We start from the raw sequence: 20,081 nt of genomic DNA on the forward strand, positions 1-20,081 counted from the left end.
GGTTAAAGTTATTATAAAGGAGTAAATGGATTAAAATTGGATAAAAACAAGAATGCATCACTTTTTGTTAGTCACATGGTGGAAAACTGTTTGGAAAAGTACAAGATAGAATTTTTTTTTTTTTTAAATTAGAAAAAAAAAGTTTGTCTTGTCTTTCTAGTATGAAATGATGATTTATGTCAATAGAAATACATGAATGTTATCCATGTAAACATAAGCATAGGCTCTTGTCTGGGAATGAGGCAGGAACTAAAAAAAAAAAAAAAAAACTTGGTGATCTTATGTCTTTGATGGGATATTTGGTCTCTTTATTATTAATAGGACTGAAACGATTTGCAGAACTAAGTGCTCAGTGTTTATCCATCCACTAAGTAGCTTCGTTTTCCTTTCGCTTTCCTTTTCAGCATTTTTTATAAACAACCAAATAGCCTTCCTGTGTTTTCAGTTTCTCTAAGAGGTGCCATTTCTTGTAAATGCTGACGTTAGAGTAAGGAGAATCCCAGCTTTGATCTAAGGGTAGGACAAATTTGAAGGTGGAGCCCAAAAAGGAGTTGCATTGTTGTTCAGATTTCTCTGAGCCCTAATTGACAGAAACCATTACTTTCATTAAAAAATATTTTAAGCAGAATATTTGCAGAGCAAATATTAAGACTAATCTTTTGCATGAATATATATGAGTTTGAGCATATAGAACAAGCTGAAGAAAAGCAGCCATCACTCTCATGGAAAAACTATGGCAACCAAGTATTTAAAATACAAAATATTAAGCTTTAAAGATTCATTAGAAGCCTTGAGAGGAAAAACACATAGACCAACCAAAAACAAGTTTTCTTAAAAGAAAGCAAAAGTCAAAGATGATGCCTCATTTGGCAATGCAGAAATAAAAACCAGTTAATCTTTGTTCACAGGTCTACTCCCCATAACAGCAGTGGAATATCAGTGTACAGGGTTTTTTTTCCCCTTGAGGGTTTCAGTTACTGCAGCACAAAAAGAAGAAGTTTCAGTTTCATTTTGACAAACTGGTCTATAAAAGGAGCAGGCTGCTTTCATAGTATTCACTACTGCTTCATCTCAGCATCCTCCCTGCTCTCTTCAGCCTGATCATGGAGAAGCTGGACTTCAGCTCAAACAAAGCCAAACACTCTGGTAAGTCAGGAAATATACACAGTTTGTCTTCATATTCTAATAGAACATAAACATACAGTATTTTGGTATCTCCCTCTTTTAAGCTTGAAGCATTATAGAAGTTGTATCAGAGTTTCAGTTTTTTTATATATTTATTTATACAATTGAATATAAATATGTTTTAGCCTTTCCTCTTTTCAGCCTAAAACATCCTAGATGTGAACCTGAACATGAACTTCATGTTTGTATTTCTACATTTCAGTATAACCAGACAAATTTATTTTATTCTTTACAGCTACAAACTTATCCAACAACAAAGAGCTGAGGATTGTTTTAGTGGGGAAGACTGGAAGTGGGAAGAGTGCCTCTGGAAACACCATTTTAGGGCGACGGTGCTTTGAGTCGAAATGCAGCCCCAGATCACTGACTGTGAATTGTTCCAAATGTAACACAGCTGTTGATGGAAACCAGATCGCTGTTATTGACACACCTGGCCTGTCTGACACCAGGTTTAATGAGGAAAAAACAGTGAAAGATTTCAGCCTCTGCATTCCTTTTGCTGCTCCTGGACCCCACATCTTCCTGGTGGTCATTGCACTGAACAGGTTCACTGAAGAGGAAAAGAAATCAGTCCAAAAGATTCAAGAAATCTTTGGAAAGGATGCTGATAAATACAGCATGGTTCTCTTTACTCATGGAGACCTGCTTCAAGACACCACTATAGAAGAGTTCTTGGAAGAAAGCTCAGAACTACAGGAACTTGTAAAAAGATGTAACGGCCAGTATCATGTGTTCAACAACAATCAGAGTGATAAAAAGCCTCAGGTCACTGAACTGCTCCAGAAGATAAAACACATTGTACATAAAAATGGAGGAAGTCACTACACCAATGAGATGTTCCAAAAGGCTGAGAGAGAAATCGTAGAGAGGAAACAACGCCTGCTGAGGGAGAAAGAAGAGCAGATGCGGAAAGAGAGAGAAAAACTAGAGAGAGAAATTCAGGCAAAGTATCAGAGAGAGATGCAGAAAATGAATGAGCTTCTTAGAGCTGAGAGAGAGAGAGAGAGGAAGGAAAGAGAGGAAGAAAGAAGGATGGCCAGACAGGAGCTAGATGAGCAGCAGAGGAAGTCATTTGAGTGGCTAAAGGAAGAGAGACAAAGAGAGAAAGAGGAGAAACAAACAGAGATGAAAGCCATGATGGATATGATGAATGGACAGAGAGAAAGAGAATTAAGACAGCAGGAAGAGAGACTGCAAGCCTACTATGAAGAAAAAGCCAGAAGAGAAGCTGAGCATCAGTGCAAGACGGAGGGTGGACCATGTGCTATACTGTAAATATTTGACAGAAATCAATGTGTTCTCTTACTCTCACAGTTTTCTTTAGACTGTCTTAAGGTTGTTCTACATAATCTTGTCTTTCTTTTTAGTAGTTAAATGAATATGCAGTTTTCCCTCTCCTGAACTGCAGCTTAAGCTGCCTGTTATGCTATCCCACCTGATTAATGATATAGATATAATCATATATTTACAAGCAAACTTATCATGCTCTCAATGGGAAATAAATAAAACAAAACTGAAAAATCCTTTTTGTCTCCAAGGATCTTTATTTATACCAGAACTGAACAGCAGGGGGCAGCAAATTACACTGGAAACATTCACAAACAATTCTGCCTTTCTGCCTATATAGTTGAATAACCTTAGAGTAGAAGATATTCAGTGACACAGACTGTCCTCTGGCCTATAGAGTATACAAAACAAAGAGAAGAAACTAAAGTTAGAAGGATTTTTTGTACTATTCATTGGTGTACAGGTGCTGGTCATAAAATTAGAATATCATGAAAAAGTAGATTGATTTCAGTAATTCCATTTAAAAAGTGAAACTTGTATATTATATTCATACATTATATACAAACTCATATATTTCAGATGTTTATTTTGTTTAATTTTGATGATTACAAATGACAACAAATGAAAATCTCAAATTCATCATATCAGAAAATTAGAATATTACTGAAGACCAATAAAAACAAAGGATTTATAGAAATGTTGGCCAACTGAAAAGTATGAACATGAAAAGTATGAGCATGTACAGCACTCAGTATTTAGTTGGGCCTCCTTTGGCCTGTATTACTGCAGCAATGCGGCGTGGCATGGAGTCGATCAGTCTGTGGCACTGCTCAGGTGTTATGATAGCCCAGGTTGCTCTAATACTGGCTTTTAGCTCTTCTGAATTGTTGGGTCTGGTGTATTGCATCTTCTTCTTCACAATACCCCATAGATTTTCTATGGGGTTAAGGTCAGGAGAGTTTGCTGGCCAATTAAGAACAGGGATACCATGGTCCTTCAACCAGGTACTGGTAGCTTTGGCACTGTGTGCAGGTGCCAAGTCCTGTTGGAAAATGAAATCTGCATCTCCAAAAAGTTGGTCAGCTGCAGGAAGCATGAAGTGCTCTAAAACTTCCTGGTATGTGGCTGCGTTGACCCTGGACCTCAGAAAACACAATGGACCAACACCAGCAGATGACATGGCACCCCAAACCATCACTGACTGTGGAAACTTTACACTGGACTTCAAGCAACGTGGATGAAGTGCCTCTCTTCTTTTCCTCCAGACTCTGGGACCTTGATTTCCAAAGGAAATGCAAAATTTACTTTCATCAGAGAACATGACTTTGGACCACTCACCAGCAGTCCAGTCCTGTTTCTCTTTAGCCCAGGCAAGACGCTTCTGACGCTGTCTGTGGTTCAAGAGTGGCTTGACACAAGGAATGCGACAGCAGAAACCCATGTCTTTCATACGTCTGTGTGTGGTGGTTCTTGAAGCACTCACTCCAGCTGCAGTCCACTCTTTGTGAATCTCCCCCACATTTTTGAATGGGTTTTGTTTCACAATCCTCTCCAGGGTGCGGTTATCTCTCTTGCTTGTACACTTTTTTCGACCACATCTTTTCCTTCCCTTCGCCTCTCTATTAATGTGCTTGGACACTGAGCTCTGTGAACAGCCAGCCTCTTTAGCGATGACCTTTTGTGTCTTGCCCTCCTTGTGCAAGGTGTCGATGGTCGTCTTTTGGACAACTGTCAAGTCAGCAGTCTTCCCCATGATTGTGTAGCCTATAGAACTAGACTGAAAGACCATTTAAAGGCTTTTGCAGGTGGTTTGAGTTAATTAGCTGATTAGAGTGTGGCACCAGGGGCCATCAATTTTGAACCTTTTCACAATATTCTAATTTTCTGATATGATGAATTTGATATTTTCATTTGTTGTCATTTGTAATCATCAAAATTAAACAAAATAAACATCTGAAATATATGAGTTTGTATGTAATGTATGAATATAATATACAAGTTTCACTTTTTAAATGGAATTACTGAAATCAATCTACTTTTTCATGATATTCTAATTTTATGACCAGCACCTGTATATCTTGAATGTGCATGTATACGTTTGAGATTTAGTCTTACTTGAGATTTAGTCTTACTTGCCGGATGATTTATGTCTGTGAAGATGGTAGGCTGTGGCAGGCTGTGCATATCTTCTGACCAGAAGATAACTCTTTCTCTTTATATGTTAATGTCCACAAATCATGACAGAAAAAAATATTTTAGTACAAAGATTGAAGTTTAAAAAGGACCCATCAGGGAAAGAGGGGGAATTTTTGAATGGCTACTACTGTACATGTAGGTGTTGATTGATGATCTCCCAATCAGCTGTCGGCAGTAATAAAGCTGAGTGCTTTGCGTTATCAATCTGGCCCTCCAGGTTAGCTAAACTTTTGCTGTTTTGCAAAGAAGAATGTTTAAGTAATTAAACTGGTAGATGTGCAAATTTACTAGATATGGCCCTCAAAATGCATACAGTTTATTAGTAATAAAAGGTAGCTCTAAAAATTAAAGACTGAATAAGGCTTAGTACAAACCTAAATATATATTAAAAAGAAAAAAAAAATCTATATATATATATATATATATCTATATCTATATATATAAAATTATCTCTCGAGCCCTTAGGTCGATGTATTGACGCACATGTTCTAGAGACACACAGTGCTGAAGCATCCTTTGTCTGACCAGCTTTCTGCACCTTAACAGTCAATGTGTCTAGGTCTACTCTTATGTCTATGGGATTGTCTGCATGCCTGGCAGGTGCTTCCTGAGAAGATCTGGGAAGTGTTGCGCCATATATTATGACCATGCTTTTTGGACATTGGGAACCAGTGTCCATATTTGATTTTTACTTGATGACCAGAGGAGAACACGCAGCTGGGGGACCTCTGATTGAATAAAAAAACAAAAACAAAAAACTTTTTGCTAACATCTTTATTAGCTAGATAATCAGTTCTATCTGGAGCTAATCATCATAGCTATGAGCAACAAATTCAGCTGGTGAACTTCAGTGTGTACCTGCAGATTATGTGGAACAACCTTAAACAGACATAACAGCTTAAAATGCCTAAAACATTGCATTAAACATTTTCTCTGTTCTGTGCTGAGTCTCCTCCCGCTGAAGGTCTAAAGGAAATATTGAGCAGTTATGATAGCCAGAAAGTTATGTCTGTGATTCTTAGTATTTCTATCTGTCTATCTATCTATCTATCTATCTATCTATCTATCTATCTATCTATCTATCTATCTATCTATCTATCTATCTATCTATCTATCTATCTATCTATCTATCTATCTATCTATCTATCTATCTATCTATCTATCTATCTATCTATCTATCTATCTATCTATCTATCTATCTATCTATCTATCTATCTATCTATCTATCTATCTATCTATCTATCTATCTATCTATCTATCTATCTATCTATCTATCTATCTATCTATCTATCTATCTATCTATCTATCTATCTATCTATCTATCTATCTATCGATCTATCTGTTTGTCGGTCCGTCTGTCCGTCCGCCCCTCCGCCCACAACAGTTTTAGTAAATTATTAATTTATTGCTGTAGCAGAAATCTAAAAAACTCAAGCTGACATTTTTCATTCCTACAGTGCAACTTGTACTACAGGACAGCTAATATCATGAAGGTGAGTTAATCAATTCACATCTCTTGGTTGTTTGTTTTACAAAATATTATTTAAAATCAATGACTGTAAATGAGTCACAAAAAACAGAAAAACTGTTCCTTTTTCTGAAATATTTAATTAATGCTTAACCTTAAAGAGCAAACAATTTTTTCTTGATTTTTACAAACACATTACAAATATGGGAAAAAAATTAAGTAAGATATTCCATTATCTCAGCTTTCAAGGGGTGGGATAAGAGACCTCAATCAAGACATTAGAGGGGATTCACATGCTAAGATGTTTGGTATGTCTATAGCAGGGGTCGGCAACCCAAACAAGAGCCATATTGGACCAAAAAAAAAAAATCTGTATGGAGCCTCAAAAAAGTAATAGGCATTCATTATTAAATGTTTATCCTGGAGCAAATGTCACATCATGTGACTACAATATTTGGTGCTTTAAGTTCAAATTCCATTGCACAATAATGTATTGTTTTTTTTTTATTTATTTATTGCATTAATGAAATTATAGAAACACAATGAAGAATTATGTTTTTGGTGTAATTCTTATTTTAAGTATTTGGGGAAAAAAATGGAAGAAAGTTAACATACCTGCATAAGAGCACTATACCTGCTCTTTCTATGAACAGAGTGAACCATGCTTGCAAAACAAAAGAAATAGCAGCCGTAGTGGAGTTTGGAGATGCAATCCACTTCTTAAATGTATCTTTGCACCCCTTTAATTTATCCAGAAGTGCTGCAATCACAGTTTTTCTTTCACTCCCAACTTAGTGGTCAGCCAAGTCCTTCTGTGGAAATGCCTTTGCATTTGACAACTTCTCATTACAAAGCAGACATGCAGGAAATCCTTCTGCGTTGGTAATGAAAGCAAATGATTCGGTCCATCTTCTTTGAAACCTCTGTTCTGATCAGCTATCTTCAGGGCTGCCATCTTTTCATCAAACCTTGGAGAGGCAAAGCGTGGAATTTTAGATAGAACAGGAGATTTTACTGAGTAACAATAAGTTATCTGTAGTTATGTGGAAACATTTTTTCACAATATAAATTATTTTCTATATTCTGGTGTTTTTCAGAGAATTTAAGAATAATGGGTCCTGGTAAAATATTTGCTTCTTAAATATACTGTAAACTAAGAATTTCAAAATTTTGTTAATTTATTATTGTGTACAGTTCATGTAAAATATAAAATGGGGAACTATTAAGCTAGTACTGGATTACTGGCACTAATGCATATACCAGTGCAATCGACTCCATTGCAAACTACAATGTGTATGACTATTTAGTAATAGGCTAATGATTAAAAACCTTCACTCATTATGTTATTAGTTTTTTGTTTTTTTTGTTTTTTTTTTTACAATTGACAAAACAGCTAAACAATTCAGACCTTGTAGGAGGTTGTATATTTTATTAAAACTTACCATGGCACAAGACAGCTCTTCTTTGGATGCTTCATTCTGGAAGGTGTGATAGAAATTTAAGAAGAAAAAAGAAAAGTTTTTAAACATATTCAATGGACCAAAATAAGGATAAATGAATAAGATAAGTAATAATAAAATGAGAACATCCCTCTCGTTCCTCCTCTATCAATGCTGGATGAGTGAGTTGTTCTGCACTCTGTATGTGGTACTCCTTTCTTGGGTGGCTGATCTTTTGAAAGGTTCTTTTATCTTTTTGTGAACCTCCTAAATTCCAATGGGAGATTATTCAACTAGCTTGAGCAATAATTATTTTATTTGTGAGCGAAACATGGACTCAAACTGGGACTAAAAACAAGCCCCAGGTAAAGAAAAACCATACCATTTGATGTCATCCTACACTCAGTCTCCACATTGATAAATTATATATATTTGCTCAAGTGCTGGATTGCTTAAAATCTTCAATCATTGACAAAGAGAATTATCTTTGTTCAGGTGAGATAATACAAAAATTTAGCAGTAGTAACTGCTTAGAAATCCCGGTCTTTTTTATATCAGCTGCTGTCATCACAGTGTATAGTTGGGCTGGTGAAAAAATACACACTAGGTATCAGCCTGGCATGTCCTCATGTGCTAGTATTAATGTTGTATTAAAAACACGGACTGTATTTTTATCAGCATGGTAATTTTAGATATAAATAAGTGGAATGGAGTTGAGTTTTAATGTCCGTCATTTATTTGCCAGAAAATTTGGGGATATGGAGAGAGAGCGTGGGAAGACTCTGAGATGCTTAAATCTCACACCCAATGGGTGAGATTAACAGCCCTGTATCTTCCTTTTTTAACTTTGGGACCATGATCCAAGACACATCCGCAGTTGCACCAAATCATGTGTTGCAGGCTATAACGCAAATCTTTTTCGACATAAATGTTTACATTTATTGTTTAAATGTATTTATTATACACATTTCTTCCCACATAGGAAAACAAAATGAATGTTTGTTTGACCTCCTTTCCTCCATATTAAAACATTGATCCATCCATCCATCCATCCATCCATCCATCCATCCATCCATCCATCCATCCATCCATCCATCCATCCATCCATCCATCCATCCATCCATCCATCCATCCATCCATCCATCCATCACACTTATCCCAAGCGGGATCACGTGGGGTGCTGGTACCTATTTCCAGGTGTCTACGGTTAAGGGGCTGTGGTACACCCTGGTCCGGTGGCCAGTCCATCGCAGGGCAAAACAGAGACAAACAGGATAAACAACCATTCATGCAAACACTCACAACTAAGGAGAATTTAGAGAAGCCAGTAAACCAAACGTTATGTTTTTGGACATGCAAACTCCTTGCAGAAAGAACCTGGATTGGGAATGGAACCCGGAAGCTTATTGCTCCAAGCCAGCAGTGGTACCCACTGTGCCACTGAGCAGCCCATATTAAAACAAACCAAAAAAAATATATAATAATTAAGCTTTTTTAATTTCCATAAATTTTAGAAAAAGTTCCAGGGAGCTGCAAGTCGTAGGTTCTGGAGTCACAGGTAGCTGACCCCTGGTCATAGAAACATTGCCATATTTCATGATAGCTAGGGTTACTCTTACAGTAAGCTTTATCAAGAGGGACATTTTAGATAGTATCCCTCACAGACTAAAATTGTTGGTTGGTTGCACAGGAGTGACGTTTGAAAAGTAAAAGATCTGCCTTCCATTCTATTTTTAGAAACTCGAGTAATCAGTAATACCAGGCACACACTAAATGTGGGCCGCCTACGATTTGGGTGCCACAGAAACGCAAATTATTAATGCTTACACTCATTTTAGCCATGGTGAGTGTGGTGCAGATCAACAAAATGATTTTGGAGGGAGGAAGTGTAATTTGACACCACAGCCATCTCCAATTAAAAGCTTTTGAATATCACAAGTGTTGTGAAAGTTTACCAGAAGATTATGATTTTATTAAATACCTAGATGTGGAAGTTATAGTTAATTAGTGGGTTTTTCAAATTGAGGGTAAAAACAACTTAATGAGTATTAGTTCCATGACTATAACTGTAATTTGCTAATTCTCCAGGGTTCTTAGTCATTACAAAAGAGGTTGGACACCTTGTTTAACTGTTATGTTCAAGGTGTCTTCACCAATTCAGTAATATGGACTATGTCTATCACCAGAGTTATTAATCACCAACCAAAGAAATCTGTCTCTGTTCATTCAGATGTTACTTAAAGGATCTGACCTGAGTGATAAAGCGTTCAGTGTGTAAAATAACCACAAAAGATAACTGCTTAAAATACAATGCTATCTTTATTAGCTAATAATCACACAGTATTATTATATCTAATAACTACGCAAACTAAACACTACTGAAAATAGGCACAAGTAAATAAATAGGGAAAAACAGGTTCAAAAGGTATTCAAGAGTGCCTTATGTATGTTTAACTTTTAAGGCTTAATGCAGTTAAGGTGTTCTTTAAAAATAGCTGCAGATAAATGTGAATGAACCCTGATGCAAAGATGTTGAATGCAGTCAAATCAGTAGAGTTTAATTGGGTTTTACAGTGAAAAATGAACAAAAATGCATTAATCTGTAATGAAGCTGAAAGAGAATGGGTAAGTTTAGCTGGTCCCAGGAGATATAGTTTGTGCAGGTAAAGCTGAAACAAGGGAAAATTTAGAGCTCACAACATGGGTGCTACAAAGTAGCCAGACATGAATTGGCTTTTTTTAGGCTTTTAGGCTCTTCAGACAGGTTGCTTAGTCCGGTTAACGAAACAATGTGTTCAACTTGGTATAAATCATAAGAAAAGATGGTCACTACCAACTGCCCCTTATGAATTGTAAAAAAGGTATCCTGTCTTGATCAGCAAGCAAAGATGGATCGGTTGCTACTTAGCGTAACTTTCAGCTGAGAACAGGTGTGTCTAGCCTTACTCGGCCACTGGCAACAGGAAATATAATAGGAGCTGGCTCTTTGAATAAACTCCGTCACAGGGGGATGAATTCAGATGGGAGTTGCTTCCGTTACATCACTGACATCAGATTTCAACAAGGTCAAACAGAGAAATGAGTTCATTAGCTTGGTAAAGTTCTTCATGATATTTACTATGATGCTACCACCTAGCAGCTTATGGCTAAAGAGATCACACATTCCAGAAAAGATCTAATGATGATCTGCAGCACCTTCTTGCAAGCACTGAAGGACATGAGCTTCATTAAAAAGCACAGTCTGCTACCTCCCTTCTTGTAGACAGCTTCACAGTTGAATGTCCACTCAAGTCTGTTTTCCAGGTGAAAACCAAAAGAAAAAAATATTTTGAGAAATAAAATTACATGATCATCACTGTCAAGGCTGAGAACAGAGGACCCAGTAGGGAATACTTAATAAAAGTGTTTCCTGCAGAGAGGAAACACAGGTTAGTGACCACGTAAATCTTACGGAGGAAGATTATAAATGTGAGTCACTAACCTGGTTTACAAGTTCAGTCCGTGCCCAGAGAATTAGGTAGGAACCAGCCAGTGGGCTGCCAACAAGATGCAATGGGCGCTGCCCAGACTGTCCCAGATGGTGTACTGTAGCCCCGGAGAACTGATAACAAGCAGGAGTCCCAAGACAGGTCAGGCAAACAGATCGAACACGAACTGGCAGGCTCAGAGATCCAGGAGTCCGAAGCCAGGTCAGACACATGGCTCAGAACAGGAAAAGACAGGCCCAGTGGTTGAGAGGCAGAACAGGATCAGGTAATCAGAAACACTAAGGTACGCTTAAAACACTCTTCTCCACTGGTTTAAGGGAAATAACCTGGCTCTGATGACTGTTAGCAGCCAGCTTAAAATGATGCAGGAGCCGGTGGATCAGATGAACGGTAACAAAAAAAATGGACTGAGCTAGACAGGTGAATGGAATGAATAATTAAGCCAGTAACAAGCGCTAAGATAACTACACATTATGGTCCTCTCTGCCTTGTCTTAATGACATTGACTTAGTTGAAGCAGATGAATGAAGGGATCCTCAACTCTAACTTCAGTGTGATACACAAGCTGCAGTCTGTCCTGATAGCTGCTAGGTTTCTTGTTGAGGTAAAAATACAGTATTTCTCTAAGACCTTATGGTGCGGGATGTGATTCCAACAGTTCTATTGCCATTAAAAATGGTTTTGCCCTGATTCAGTAATTGTAGTTAAATGTATCATATTGTAAATAACAATATTTATGTTTTTAGGCAGAAGTAAATTTTCCTTTAAAAATGGGGTTTAAAATTGCATTGAAATTTCTCCTATCATAAGTATTGGTCCTACATTGTAGTATTTTGACAGCCTTAATTATGTTTACTCTGCACTGTTTAATTATTCTTCCTTAGCAAACAATACCAGCAGTTTCTATCACATTTTACAAATGAGGAAAATGTTTCACAAAATCTGTAAAATTTCTTACGGTTTAAGACAAATGTGGCATTATTATTATTATGTTCCTATTCTTGTCTTGTAAAGATCCAAATTATTAAAGTTTAACTACTGGTAAATAACCTACTTAAATATCCTTTGTTTCAGCTGCAGGTGTCTCTCTTTCTTGTCCTGCTTCCTCTATGGGACAGCGTATCGCCTCTTGTGCTTCCTCTAGATTGCAGCGACATCTATAACTATGATAGCAGCCAAGCTAGTGGAGTTTACACTATCTATCCTATTGAGTTCAGTTCGGCTGTTGAGGTACGTTCATGATGTTCTCTTTGAGGGAAATGTGATTATGAAAATATAATGTGAGCTGTATTTTATTAGTTAGGCTTAGTAAATATAAACCCAACAAAGCTCAGTCTGTCATTCCAATTTAAATTCAGTTTAGTACCGTGTTTTTTATTTAATGTCATACATTTCAGCAATTTTAATATCAGACTATTCTAAACGTAGGGATACAAACAAGTAATTGTGCAAACTGAATCTGCCACCCCTGCTGCAGTGATTTGGACGACAGAAAAAAACATTTTACTTAAAACAAATCTGTGGTTATACTGAAGTATAGCAGTTGGATGGATTTTTGCTTCTGTTGACACCTTTTGGATATTAAACTTGCAAGTAACCACCTCAGCATTCATCTCTGCATTTGGGTCCTTCAAACCTCCACTCTACCCGACAACAGTGAGCTAAAGTAGACCCATAGTAGATCAAGGCTTTGTTTCAGAGTTTCTAAAATGTAACAGAATGGAAACAGAGTTCACTTACCTAAATAATATGGGAAATCTTTGATGGATATTTGAATAGGAAAATATGATTACCAGTTATAATAAAATATCATCCTACAAGTACAGCAGCTAAAATAAATAACACTCCAAATAGCGCCCACCTCCAGAACAAACCTTGGAAAAAGGAAATCACACACGCTCAAAGACACTCCCATTGAATTACAATCATCTATATAAAAAAAAAAACACTTAATCTCTGTGGCAGAGCTGTGTTTAGAACAATGCAACCAGTTGACATGTATCTACAGTACTCAACATTGCAGTAAATCAGGTGTCTTCAATCTTTCTAATCCAAAGAGCCATTTTACTACAAGCCCTACTAAATCAAAGCATTTGAGACATAACTATTGCATGACCTTTAAATAAAACACAACCTATTATTTTTGTTGAATATCTGCTATAGGATTTTTTTTTTTGCCATTTTATGAAACAACATTTTGTTTCTTATCTTTTAACCATTTAGTACCAAGTGCCTCATTTTTGACTTTTTAAAGACCTCTACATCATCAGGGTGATATTTTTGTTCTTAAAAAATTGTTCAATCTGACACACACAGTGAATAAACAATCCATCATAGATTGTACAGAAATATCCAATGTATCATATATGGCACAAATAAAATCTAATTTAGTGGGTTTTTTTTTCCCAAAATGTTTAATAGTTAAAAAATATATATGTTTTCGCTTACTCTTTCATGGTTTAGACTTCAAAGGGTTAAAATTAGTATTGAAAAATAAACATTTCTTAAAAAGTAAGCATGGGTTAAATTTTTTATGGACATTATGTACAACAATGAAAAGTTTCCAAGCCAATGACGAGAAAAATATATCTAACAACATACAACACTTCTGTTTGAAAATTCTGTGTCAATATTCTTAAAAATTCAAAAGCCTCTAAGACTTGTATATATTGATATACTATATTCAAAACCAGTCCAAAGAACCAATTAAAGCTATAGAGGTGCAAGTTTCAGGCCCCTGATATATACTCATAAGATGACACCTAAATATACAAAATAGTTGGATAATTCTGAACTTAAAAGCTTTGTAAAAGGAAATAAACAAAAAGGCAAAGAGAAGGTATAAAGGCAAGTCAACAGTAATTCTGCATCTCATAAGGCATGCTATTTGAATGAGCAGAGGCTATTTTTCAGGTCACTCACTATATGTAAGGTTATGTCATCTCATGGATGAAACTATTTTTTGATAGATTTTCACTCTAGCTTTCTTTGTATGCACAGACTGAATGAATGTGTTAATTACAATACATAACATAGCAGCAGTGTAGCTACAAGAAAGATGAACCTCATGCTTGTGTCTCTGCAGGTGTTCTGTGACATGGATCGTTTGGGAGGACGTTGGACAGTGAGAATCTAAACCTTTTAGATTCATCCCATCCTCTGACTGATTGATCTTTATCGATGCTTCCAGCTCCGCTGTGTCATGATAGATTTAAGAGATCTGACCCGCATGAGGAGAACCACTCAGAGAACCAGGGGAAAAGTTTAACAGGTTTATTGAGGAGACTGTACAGGAGTTGAACTACAGTAGGAACTCAGTGAACTGGTGAACCGGAACTGGAAAATCTGGAGAGGTGATCACAGTGATCAGTTCATGGGCCGCAGGAAAAACTGATTAAGTCTTTAGCACAGTGGAAGCGGGACTCACGTTTGAGGGGGTTCTTGTCTTTCCTTGATCCAGTTGGTGTGGGTTTATCCAGAGAAGTGGAAACTCATTGGAAAGCGGACATTTAGACATAGGTTGGACCCTGAGGAGCAATGGAGCAGACTGTCACTTGGATTTCCGAAAGGGACTTGAACGTCACGTGTGGAAGTTTTCCCCTGCTCAGTGTCAACTCAGTTAATCCTTCCAGGGGGAGAAGGCCAGGCATCCAGTTACACAGGAAGGCTTCCTGCCGAAAATGCAAAGACAAAAAACGAAGTTAGACTCAGAGAATCAAAGGCTCAGATTAGACTCAGCTAAACTCAGCTTGGCTGGCATCGAGGTAGTGACAGTCCGCCACTCAAATACTCCTCATTGATGAACCAACGAGTAGCAGGTGTACAGGAAGGCCAACGAGAACAGGGCAGCACCTGGTGGTGGAGGGAGAGAAAAACACACAAACAACCCACAGAAACTGGATTCCTAACAAGCTAGTTTGTGCTTTGCTATCAACACTCATTCTCAGTTCAACAGTTCCCAAAACAAACTCTGGATCAGATTGTTGGAACTGAAATTAGAGAAAGAACCAGAAGATCTAAAATAGTTCCAAATCTAATCAAATCTAAATGCAACAATACTTTCTATATTGTTCTTAGTGTAACATATCAGCGGTGTTCTGCGAGTTACTTATTTTACCTCCCTGCAGGTGTTCCAGAGGAGGATGGATGGTTCAGTGAACTTCTACAGGCCCTGGGATCAATACAAGACAGGTTTTGGAAATGCTGCTGGAGAGTACTGGCTTGGTGAGACCTAGAACTAATAGGTATGGAGATAAAAAAAAAAAAAGAACCAGCAAACCAAATGAACAGCCTGAGAGATCAGTTTCTCCATGTTTCTGTTTTTAGGTCTTGAAAATCTCTACCAGCTCAGTCTCAGAAAAAGGTATGAACTGCTGGTTGACATGGAGGACTTTGAAGGAAATCAAGTTCATGCTCGTTACTCCTCTTTCTCTGTTGGGTCAGAATCTGCGGGATATACTCTGCAAGTATCGGGATTCAGTGATGGTGGGGCAGGTGGGTACCAGCTCTTTACGATGCAGGAAGATATGTTATTGCTTTCTTCTTTAATCAACACAAGATATTTTTCATGGTTTAGATTTACTATGATTGTTACATTCAACTGAGATTTCTTTCACAAATACATTGTATTTGTATTAAGCCCCCTTGATCCTTCATTTTGTAGAGCTTTGGTTAATCTTTAATGAACTATATTTTGAGAACTGTCTCTACAAAATTTGCACATCCACTGACTGAATGCCTTAAACATCCTTCTCTGCAAAATAGCTCAAGTTTAGTTAACCTGGAGAGCAAGATTCTTAATGCATACAGAGCACTCAGGTTTATTACCGCATGCAGCTGACTGAGGGAGCACCACCCAGCACCTCTTTACCAAAGTTTGATCTGTTATTTAACAACCCTCTAGTGGCCAGGTTAGGTTGAATTGATTCTTGAAATTTAATGAGTCTAGTTACTATGACTATCACTAGGCTTAAACATTTTTTGTTAGAGATAACAAGTCAGTCTAATACTGCCATTTTTTGTACATAGTGACTGTAATTAACTGATATCTGGCCCTTCGAGCTGTCGATAACTATTGGCGCCTGAGCAATTTAGTTGAACAGCCCACTTGGACACCTGGTGCAGCTCTTGCTGTATGTTTAGGGATATTTCAATGCAGGACGTTAAATTTTATAGACTTTGAACTGCTTCCTAGTGCTTTCCATGAAGATGTTGCTTGCTCACTAATGTTCTCCATAATACCACTGAGGCGAGTTATAGAACAGCTGCATTTTTACTGATCTTTAATCACACCTCATAATTTGCTTACCGTATTTTCACGACTATAAGGCGCACTTAAACGTCTTTTTTTCCCCTCAAAATGTGCGGTGCGCCCTTTGGTGCGGTGCGCCCTATGTGTGTTGTCACTGCGACTTTTGAGACCACCTCATTGAGGAGATGATGAAAGAGTGGCTGAATGTAAGGAGACCAGGTGTTTTTTTCCCACTCATCACCATTAATCTGTAACTCCATGCGTGCCCATCTCACAGCTGATGTGAAAAACATGGGGAAACAAATTAACCCTGTGCTCGCTGTTCAACCGCTCAACATCGGTGTGAACCGGACCCAGCAGGTGCAGCAGAAGCAGCGAGTTTACATGCAAAGTAAATGGTTGACGCGCGTATAGGTGCAGCAAAAGGTCCTGCAGCGCGTTTTGAGCCGCAGGTGCAGCACGTCGGGATCGTTTAAGCATCTGATGCACCGCCAACGCGCTGCTGCAGCTCGAGATGGAAAATTTTAAGTTTTGCTGCTGGACGCGCCGCATCAACCAATCAGAGAAGCTGATCTGGGAGCTGACAGCGAGACAGACACAGCGCTCTGATGAAAGAGGAGATGATGAAAGCGTGGCTGAGGGAGGTGTAGCCTATGTGAGGAGACCAGGTGCTTTTTTCCACGCATCACCATCGCTGCGTGCCCATCTCACAGCCGATGTGAAAAAAAAGGTGAATCAATGAACGCTGTGCTCACCGTTATCCCGGGGGGTCTGACAAAGGAACTTCAACCGCTCGACATTGGTGGGAACCGTTCAAAGTAAGGCTGCGAGCGGCGTGGGAGCGATGGATGACAGACGGAGACCACAGTTTCAGGATAAGTGGAAGGCAGCGCCGGGCAAGTTACGCCACAGTTTGCGGATGGATTGTAGATGGACTAACGTGTCTGCTGGCTCTGTTGTTCAAGCTTTTGCAAAAGCCGGCATTATTTCTGAGGAGCTGCGCTGCACGGAAAGTGACTGACAGCGCAGAAGGGGAAACTGGCATGTCTGATTTAGCGCAGCTGTTTAATTCAGAAACAGAGGATGATGACTTTGATGGGTTTGATTAATACTTTGTAATAAATACATGAATAAAGCACAATCATACTCAGTTTTGCTCCCGCTCTATTTTTCTACCTGAAAACTTAATTCAACAGCAGCCTGTGGGCGGGTCTCCTCCTCTTCAGCGCGGTGGCTGGCAGGTGTTTTTTCATCTAAATAATCTAAATCTTGCAGCTATATTTGCTGTGATCAGTGGGAATAAAGTAGATTAAATATGTTTTTAAGTGAGAAAGTCCACCTGAAAACTTCATAATTGCAGTCAGTTCATCCAGATTATCTATTTCTGTCGGAGGCGCTCAGACCCCCACATACCAGCGGTGCACCGACAGCAGAAATCCTTTCGTTCACCGCGGCTGCTGGCAGGTGTTTTTCATCTAAATAATTGAAACTGCAGGCACCAGGATACCAGTAATAAAAGCGAACATATTCTGTCGGCAGGTTTCAGGATTTTAAGTTAATTTAGGAGTGATCACAGCGCTGTGTCATCTGCGATGTGTCTGTCTCACGGCCAGCTGCCAGGTTTGATTAATACTTTGTAATAAATACATGAATAAAGCACAGTCATACTCAGTTTTGCCCCCGCTGTATTTTTAAATACGCAGTAGAGGTATTTAAAGGTAGTAGAGGACATGTACCTGTATATAAAAAATGCGCCCTATAGTCCGGTGCGCCTTATGTGTGTGTTAAATACAGAAATGGGACACATAACTGAGAGTGCGCCTTTTAGTACGGTGCGCCTTATGGTCGTGAAAAGTCACTAGTTCACATTTATTTTAATTTTGAGATATAAACTAAAAACGGTTAAATGCAAAGACTTTTTAACCTGAATGTTTTCTCATTTATTTCAAGGTTCATGTTATTTCTTTCTTTCTTTTTTTTTTTTTTTTATCTTGCAGGAGACTCTCTAAGTTTTCACAATGGACAGAAGTTTAGTACCTTTGACAAAGATCAGGACACTTTTACTGGAAATTGTGCCAAGCTCTACTTGGGGGCTTACTGGTACGGAACTTGTCATAAGAACAACCCTAACGGGGTTTATCGCTGGGGGGCAGCGATAAACCCAATACAGGAAATCATGGCTCTCAATTGGATGGAAGCTTAAGTCTTATGAGATTTAAATATTGAGGCCACTGTCCTCAAACATTCAGTCAGAAATAAATTTCGATGTGAATATAATTTTCTTTTTTTTTTCCTTTTTTTTTTCTTTTACATTACTTTAGCTTAGTTTTCATCCTTTTAAGTAGCTGACATGATTGTTTGCTTTTTTTAAATTTAGCCTTTATAAATTACCTGAAACTTTCCTAATAGGCTATCCTTCTTTTTTTCAGTTTTAGAGAGCTTATTAACAACTTACAACTGTCAGTCATTCAAAAAAAAATTGGACGTGTTAAGCCTTTTTGACGTTTACATTTGTGTTGGAAATTACAGTGTAATACATTGGACTTCTTTGTTTGCATGTGCTTTACAAATAAAAAAGAGTTGAGGACGTAACTTGTGTTTGTGTCGGATTTTTTAAATTAATTGTCGGGTTGAGTGGTGATTTGAAGGACCCAAATGCAGAGACGAAGGCTGAGGTGGTTTCTTGACAGTTTGATTTCCAAAGGGGTGTCAACAGAAGCAAAAAGCCAAGACGTGATGAGGAACCAGGAAAGAGCGGCTGAATAACAGGGTTATATATGGGAGACAGAAACACTGGGAGGACTAAATGGCAGACGAGTAACAGGTGGAAAGAAGAATAGAAGGAAGCTACGATATGGAGACTGACACAAGACGGGAACAAAGGGTTAAAAATAAATACATAAGAACTCAAAAACTATTAAAAAGAACTAGAATAACACAAAATGGAAATAAAACCAATGCAAACTCAAACTTAAACAGAACCAAAAACCGTGACATTGATAGAGTAATTGTAAGGTTAAGTTTGAAAGGTAAGGTAAGGCATCACATTTAAAAGCTCAACAGCAGCAGAATGTTTATTACCTTTTCACTTAAATAATTTTCTCTATTTATTATTGGTTAAAAAGTATGACATGATATCTTAGTTTGTAGATAACATTAAAAAGGGGCCTAAAAAACAACCACTTACTTATTTTTAGACATTGACTCTACAACACTGAAATTTTAACCTGTGTAATTATATACTGGATTTTTTTCCCTTTAAGTTCTCCAGCAAAAAAATGCCTTTAAAACTTGGACAAAAAATCCCATGCAGAAACATGTTTACATCAATCAATCAATCAATCAATCAATCAATCAATCAATCAATCAATCAATCAATCAATCAATCAATCAATCAATCAATCAATCAATCTATCTATCTATCTATCTATCTATCTATCTATCTATCTATCTATCTATCTATCTATCTATCTATCTATCTATCTATCTATCTATCTATCTATCTATCTATCTATCTATCTATCTATCTATCTATCTATCTATATATATATTAAATATTGTGTAATTTTCCTGACCATGTGTGTGTCATTGAGAGCCAAAAAGTTACATCTGTCACGTTGACCAACTGATGAGCAAACTGGACCAGTGACCTTTTTAACTGTGTGTGCATACAGCTCTTGTAAGGGTAAGCAGCAGCTCACCGTCAGCCATTTTTGTCCAATAGATAGATAGAAAAACTAAGAATCACAGAAATAACATATAGTTCT

General features: G+C 37.7%; 2 protein-coding genes across 2 annotated transcripts; both read left to right on the forward strand.

Annotated features, from left to right (window-relative positions):
- Positions 1-1,103: 1,103 nt before the first annotated feature.
- LOC119778604 (GTPase IMAP family member 4-like) lies at positions 1,104-2,708 on the forward strand. The gene is made up of 2 exons (XM_038277926.1): positions 1,104-1,146; positions 1,421-2,708. Exons 1-2 carry the CDS (start codon positions 1,104-1,106, stop codon positions 2,458-2,460), a joined length of 1,083 nt encoding a protein of 360 aa, XP_038133854.1. The 3' UTR covers positions 2,461-2,708.
- Positions 2,709-6,084: 3,376 nt separating this feature from the next.
- On the forward strand, positions 6,085-18,517 carry LOC119778605 (microfibril-associated glycoprotein 4-like). The gene is made up of 6 exons (XM_038277927.1): positions 6,085-6,161; positions 12,138-12,293; positions 14,149-14,187; positions 15,191-15,287; positions 15,390-15,557; positions 18,312-18,517. Exons 1-6 carry the CDS (start codon positions 6,156-6,158, stop codon positions 18,515-18,517), a joined length of 672 nt encoding a protein of 223 aa, XP_038133855.1. The 5' UTR covers positions 6,085-6,155.
- The last annotated feature ends 1,564 nt before the right edge of the window (positions 18,518-20,081 follow it).

Source organism: Cyprinodon tularosa, unplaced genomic scaffold (assembly GCF_016077235.1).
Source record: "Cyprinodon tularosa strain WSP-4 unplaced genomic scaffold, ASM1607723v1 ctg136, whole genome shotgun sequence".
Taxonomy (NCBI): Eukaryota; Metazoa; Chordata; class Actinopteri; order Cyprinodontiformes; family Cyprinodontidae; genus Cyprinodon; species Cyprinodon tularosa.

What these genes read in the sequence shown, in the direction of transcription:
- LOC119778605 (XM_038277927.1), top strand. An exon ending in AGTTCAGTTCGGCTGTTGAG is followed by an intron (nt 12,294 to 14,148) that starts GTACGTTCATGA and finishes GTGTCTCTGCAG; the next exon opens with GTGTTCTGTGACATGGATCG. An exon ending in TGCTGGAGAGTACTGGCTTG is followed by an intron (nt 15,288 to 15,389) that starts GTGAGACCTAGA and finishes TTCTGTTTTTAG; the next exon opens with GTCTTGAAAATCTCTACCAG.
- LOC119778604 (XM_038277926.1), top strand. Translation starts at nt 1,104, where the DNA reads ATGGAGAAGCTGGACTTCAGCTCAAACAAAGCCAAACACTCTG. An exon ending in AAACAAAGCCAAACACTCTG is followed by an intron (nt 1,147 to 1,420) that starts GTAAGTCAGGAA and finishes TATTCTTTACAG; the next exon opens with CTACAAACTTATCCAACAAC.